The sequence below is a fragment of the Nematolebias whitei genome, chromosome 14, assembly GCF_014905685.2.
Source record: "Nematolebias whitei isolate Nwh7 chromosome 14, NemWhi1, whole genome shotgun sequence".
NCBI classification, from domain to species: Eukaryota; Metazoa; Chordata; class Actinopteri; order Cyprinodontiformes; family Rivulidae; genus Nematolebias; species Nematolebias whitei.
Window position 1 is genome coordinate 6,486,008 of NC_056511.1, and position 6,000 is coordinate 6,492,007.

At 41.0% G+C, this 6,000-nt stretch overlaps 1 protein-coding gene across 1 annotated transcript in view; it reads left to right on the forward strand.

Annotated features, from left to right (window-relative positions):
* LOC119419885 (F-BAR and double SH3 domains protein 2) overlaps nucleotides 1-6,000 on the forward strand; it is a 39,925-nt gene that overhangs the window by 7,270 nt on the left and 26,655 nt on the right. Inside the window, exon 3 of the mRNA XM_037687251.1 lies at nucleotides 1,942-1,987. Within this exon, the coding sequence (XP_037543179.1) occupies nucleotides 1,942-1,987 (46 nt within the window). The remainder of the gene's footprint in view (nucleotides 1-1,941; nucleotides 1,988-6,000) is intronic.

A 6,000-nucleotide genomic window follows, 5' to 3' on the forward strand; every position in this document is an offset into this window, starting at 1 on the left:
TCAGCAAACTGGAAACTGCAAATGTTTGTCAGCAAAAGCTCTGCTCGGAAAAATGACAGGAAGTGACAGCGGGGGTCTTTGTAAGAGAGGGAGCGTTGGAAATGTGGAGAAGAGGAAGAGGAGGAAGTTCCCAGGAAGTGGGGCAAATTGTTTAGTCAGGGTGGAGCATGGCAGCCAAGTCTTGACGTGTTTAATGACTTAATGATGATTTTGCTGCAGTTTTTTCCCATGGCTCTGATGGGAGTGATTCTTCTACAGAAAAGTCTCATGGTTCTTTTCTTAGACTTCTATGAGCCTGACTCGAGTTGTCATTATCCTGTTTACATAAACGAACCCGAAACTATTAAGAACCGGGATCAAAAATGGCTTTCACAGATCATATTTCTCTGCACATTTTATGATCTGCTCTCATGTTTATGAAACCAGATGAGCCGCTCATCTGGTGAAAACATTTGGAAGGGAACTTTTGGATGAGTAAATCCAGGCAAAAATGATCCCAGAAAAGGAACTCGGGATGAAATAGTTTCTGTAAATCTGACGCAGACGGTTCAGTCAGGACTTTTTTTAGTGACTGTGTCATTACAAACAAACAGACTGAGCATCAGAGGAAGAATAAAGTGAGCAAGAGGAAACTGTGGTCTAATTCCAACACTTTAGCCCATGTGCAACCCATAACAGTTTTTTATGATGGTCTAAATGTGACAAATGAAAATATATATTTTTCAAATCCGACCCAGGTCTTTGTCATATGTGGTACTAAAGATACATGTTTAATGTTTTTCAAAGTTACTGCCGTCTGAACTGTCCCGTCGCATTTCATCTGACTTTTAAGTCCTTAAAGTCGGGGCATGTGGATTGATCCAAACATTGATAATATTGATACCAACTTCATGCAGTTTAAATCTTACAACTCTGACCTCTTCAGCTACAGAACAGAAGTCCACTTGCTGCGTCTGTGATATTTAATTTGTGTCCTGGATGACTGCAAGTCCAAAGCAACATATGATACAAACGTCGTGTCGATCCTAACGTGATGCTTGAGTTTGTTTCCTACAGGATCAATAAAGTTCTAATCTTATCTTAGTTTCACTTTCAGTACGTCTCCCATTCTGCACCAGAGGAGCCAACAAGAGGCAAGATCAAGTGTAAACACTGGGCCGAACAAGCATGTCGGATCATTTACTGCCTCTGATTTCACAACTTCATAACTGACATACACATGCTAACGTGTAGCATACATATGCTAACGTGTAGCATACATATGCTAACGTGTAGCATACATATGCTAACGTGTAGCATACACATGCTAACGTGTAGCATACATATGCTAATGTGTAGCATACATATGTACTTCTGTAAACACAGCGTGCTGTGGGTGACGTTCCATCAAGTGTCATACTGGAGTCTGACTGAGGTTGCATTTAAATTATAACGTGAACGACCACGACAAAATATCAAATATGAGCAAGAAATTGTAATTGAACATTAAGGCCTGCAGTGTGAACGTAATCTAAGGAAAAAGTTCAACATTTGGGGAAAAACCTTTTGACAAGTGTCATGCTAAGATTGATCAATTGTAATTAAATACAAATCCTGCATCTTGAATACAATTTTACGTTAACGCGTTTCAAACAAATGGATCGGTTGGCTACATGGACAAACTGAAACAAATCTTAAAACCTGTTAGTGCAGTTTATAACCTTTTTTGTGCTGCCTCTGAAGATGGAGGAGATGGTTTTATTTTGTTAGAGGGTTCTTGTTTTTTCCTGCATGGTACCGAATTTGTATTTTAGTTTCCCTGAAGTGGAAACTGTCACTTCTGTCAATGTCATCATTTTTGTATAAATGGGACCAGAATCAGGTTCGACCCACTTGTGTACATTTTTTATTAATGTTGTTATTTCTAAATTGTTTTTCACATTTTATTCTTTTTCCCTTCAGGACTTTCAGTCAAAAGAGGGCGGCTGTAGAGAAAGACTACGCCCAGGTAAATAAATCTCAACCCTTTGTCAAATTTTTTTATGCGCCGCTCTTGATGATCGTTCACATCACTGCTGCAGTGCCTTGTCATTTCTGTTGTTAAAAATAAAAATACATTTATGATACAGTCCTCCAAAGACAACATGTGACAGAGGAGCAGAGGATGTGGCCCTGAGGGGCGGGGGGAGGAAAGCTTTTGGTTATCTTGTGGTCAGATACTTCATAAATGTTAACCAGCTTTAAAAAAAAAACACCACAACAGAGGGATCAGCTGTGATCCGGTTTCCTCCTAGCTGCGTTGTTTTTGCCTGCAGCTTCCTGGAGACGTTATTCAAATATTTGAGAGTTCCCTCTGTCCCGATCGGGTCTGTTCTGGATTTGCAGTCCTGTGAGGAATGTCCAGCAGTTCTGTAAAAAGAGGGGGGCATGTTTGTAGTTTTCGTCCTTTTAGCTGTTTGTTCTTTGACATCCTGTCTGCAGAATGAGCCGAACAAACCAGGATTCACGAGCGTAACAGTGGAAGTGTCATTATAACTAATAATTTAATTATTGTTCGAGCATTATTAAAGAGTGCAGTTAGTTAAACTTGCCTGCAGAAGGTGTACAGATTCAGATCAGATTTCTGACATGTTTGAGGTTCCTGCACATATCCCCCATATGTGGATAGAAAGTACAAAAAAGAATGTGTCAAGAAGTTCAGTTGGTCACAAACCTGTGAAACTCTTATTAACCGAAACTTTAAAACATGCAGCTCTGTCCTTCTCGCAGCTCCGGTCTCTTTAATATATTATTTATGCTGCCGCGTTGGATCCACGTAACCTTGAATAAAATATTTACCGGTACACGGTTTCAGGACAAAGAAAGGAAAGAAACCCTAACAGAAAAAAGTTGGTACAAAACAAATTGTTTTCATTCAACCTTTATTTATACAGATTAGTCTCACTGAGCCATGAGGACTCATGTACAAGAGAGACCTGTTCCAGACAGAATATATAAAGTACAGACAACAATAAACATTACACAACTGTATCAGTGATCCAGTTAAATAGTTTGTCTGTAGATATTATCAATTTAACCAAAGGCTAGTGATGGGCACTGAAGCGTCATGAAGCGCTGAGGCTGTTGTGTCCAAAAAGCTTCAAGGCTTCAGTGATGGAGACATCTGGTGGTCAACTGGAGCCACAACAACCTCACAAGAATTTGTTGATTCTGTTTAAATCCTGTGTCAGTAAATAAAGTTCAGAAGAAAAAAAAAAGGTCAGTTGTGTATTTTCATTTGTACAAAATAATGATTACATCTATAAAAAACTTCTGATGTAAAAGTTAGCAAATATTTTAGACCTGACTTTATCTTCTTCTTTCGTCTTTTCCCTCTTCAGGGGTCGCCACAGCAAGTTATCCTCCTCCACCTCACTCTGTCCTCTGCATCCTCTGTCCTCACTCCAACTACCTTCATGTCCTCTCTAACTGCATCCATACATCTCCTCTTTGTCTTTTCTAACATCCATCCATCCATCCATTATCTTTACCCGCTTATTCCATTTTGGGTCACGGGGGTCGCCGGTGCCCATGTCCATCAATCACTGTGCGAGGGGCGGGGTACACCCTGGACAGGTCGCAAGTCCATCACAGGGACACATAGAGACAAACGAGACAAACAACCATTCACTCTCTCACTCACACCTAGGGACAATTTAGAGTTACCAATCAGCCTAACATGCATGTTTTTGGACTGTGGGAGGAAACCGGAGTACCCGGAGAAAACCCACGCATGCACGGAGAGAACATGCAAACTCCACCCAGAAAGGCCCCCGGACCGGGGTTTGAACCAAGGACCTGCTCGCTGAGAGGCAGCAGCTCTACCAGTTGCGCCACCGTGCTGCCCTTTTCTAACATCCTTCTACCAATAAACCCACAGTCCCTCCTCTTGACATGTCCAAACCATCTCTGTCTGGCCTCCCTAAATTTATCTCCCAGTTCTTCAACCTGGGCTGTACCTCTGGTGATCTCGTTCTTATCCAACCTTGTCACTCCTAAGGAGAACCTCAACATCTTCATTTCTGCCACTTCCAGTTCTGTCTCCTGTCTTTTTGTCCATGTCTCTGTCTCCAGACCATACAACACAGCTGGTCTCACTGCTGTCTTGTAAACTTTTCCTTTGACCTTTGCTGACACCTTTTTGTCACAAATCACTCCTGAAACTTTTCTCCATCCACTCCATCCTGCCTGGACTCTCTTCTTCACTTCTTTACCACACTCTCCATTTCCCTGGACAGTGGACCCCAAGTCCTTGAAGTCCTGCACCTTTATGACCTCTGCTCCTTGTAGCCTCACTGTTCCACCGGCCTCCCTCTCATTCACACACTTGTGCTGTGTCTTACTACGGCTGACTTTCATTCCTCTTCTTTCAAGTGCATACCTCCACCTCTCCAAGTTCTCTTCCACCTGTGCCCTTAGACCTGACTTTATACGGTAGTTTAATGTGTGTGTTTTTACTTGTTTGTTTATGCTATTTTTAATAGCTGCACAGCATTTGTTTCTTATTTATTTCTTATGCTGAACATGTGTCCTTACTGTGTCTCGTTCATATTATGTTTTTTTCTACCTTCTGTGTGAATCTGCATTGTTTGATTTACTTGTTACTTTGCTGCTGCTACACCTGAAGTTCTCCACTGACAGACAGTAATGGTTCTATTCAGCTTTTAACATTTAACATAAAATGATGTATCAAAATGTCAAAGTTAAGGGGGTGGCTTTTTAATTGTGCACAATGTAGATGTACAAGTTGAAGGGAAAATTTATAGTTGAAGCCATAAAATATTATTTAATAATATTGATGGAGTATAACATCGTCCAGTAAAACTGAGCACCAGATATTTTAATTATTAATGTTTATAACCAAGTTCAAAGTGGATTTTTGTGGCTTGTGCAGTTCTGCTACATCAATAAAATTGAACAATTCAGACATTAATAAATACTTCTAAGCAGGGTTTGTCATTGGTTACAATCACATGAAGCTTCCACGGTGTAGCATGGACAAAACCTATAATAAATCCATTTCTTTCAATTCAAATCATTTTAATTATACAGCCCCGATTCACAACAAAAGTCATCTCTGGGCACTGTACAAAAACATTCATTAAAAATACAAATGAGTAAAAGTTATCTAAGGAAGCCAGCAAATTAAGTTGAATCTTCACTTTGTCACGATCTTCCATCCTCAGCAGCACACAGGCGACAGTGGAAATGAAAACCTCCCTTTGAACAGGAAGAAACCTCCATGAGAGCCAGGCTCAAGAGAGACGGTCATCTGCCTCGACTGACTGGGGACAGAGAGGACAGGAAAGACCCAGAAAGGCCGGTCCAAGTGTAGTTTCCATGGTCCAGGTGTAGTTTCTCTGGTCCAGGTGTAGTTTCCATGGTCCAGGTGTAGTTTATGTGGTCCAGGTGTAGTTTCTATGGACCATGTCTAGTTTCTATGGTCCATGTGTAGTTCCTATGGTCCAGGTGTAATTTCTATTGTCCAGGTGTAGTTTCCATGGTCCAGGTGTAGTTTATGTGGTCCAGGTGTAGTTTCTGTGGTCCAGGTGTAGTTTCTATAGTCCAGGTGTAGTTTCCATGGTCCAGGTGTAATTTCGATGGTCCAAGTATAGTTTCTATGGACCATGTCTAGTTTCTATGGTCCAGGTGTAGTTTCTATGGTCCATGTGTAGTTTATATGGTCCAGGTGTAGTTTCTATGGTCCAGGTGTAGTTTCTATGGACCATGTCTAGTTTCTATGGACCATGTGTAGTTTCTATGGTCCATGTGTAGTTTCTATGGTACAGGTGTAGTTTCTATGGTCCATGTCTAGTTTATATGGACCGTGTCTAGTTTCTATGGACCGTGTCTAGTTTCTATGGCCCATGTGTAGTTTCTATGGTCCAGGTGTAATTTATATGGTCCAGGTGTAGTTTCCATGTTCTAGGTGTAGTTTCCATGGTCTAGGTGTAGTTTCCATGGTCCAGGAGTAGTTTCTAT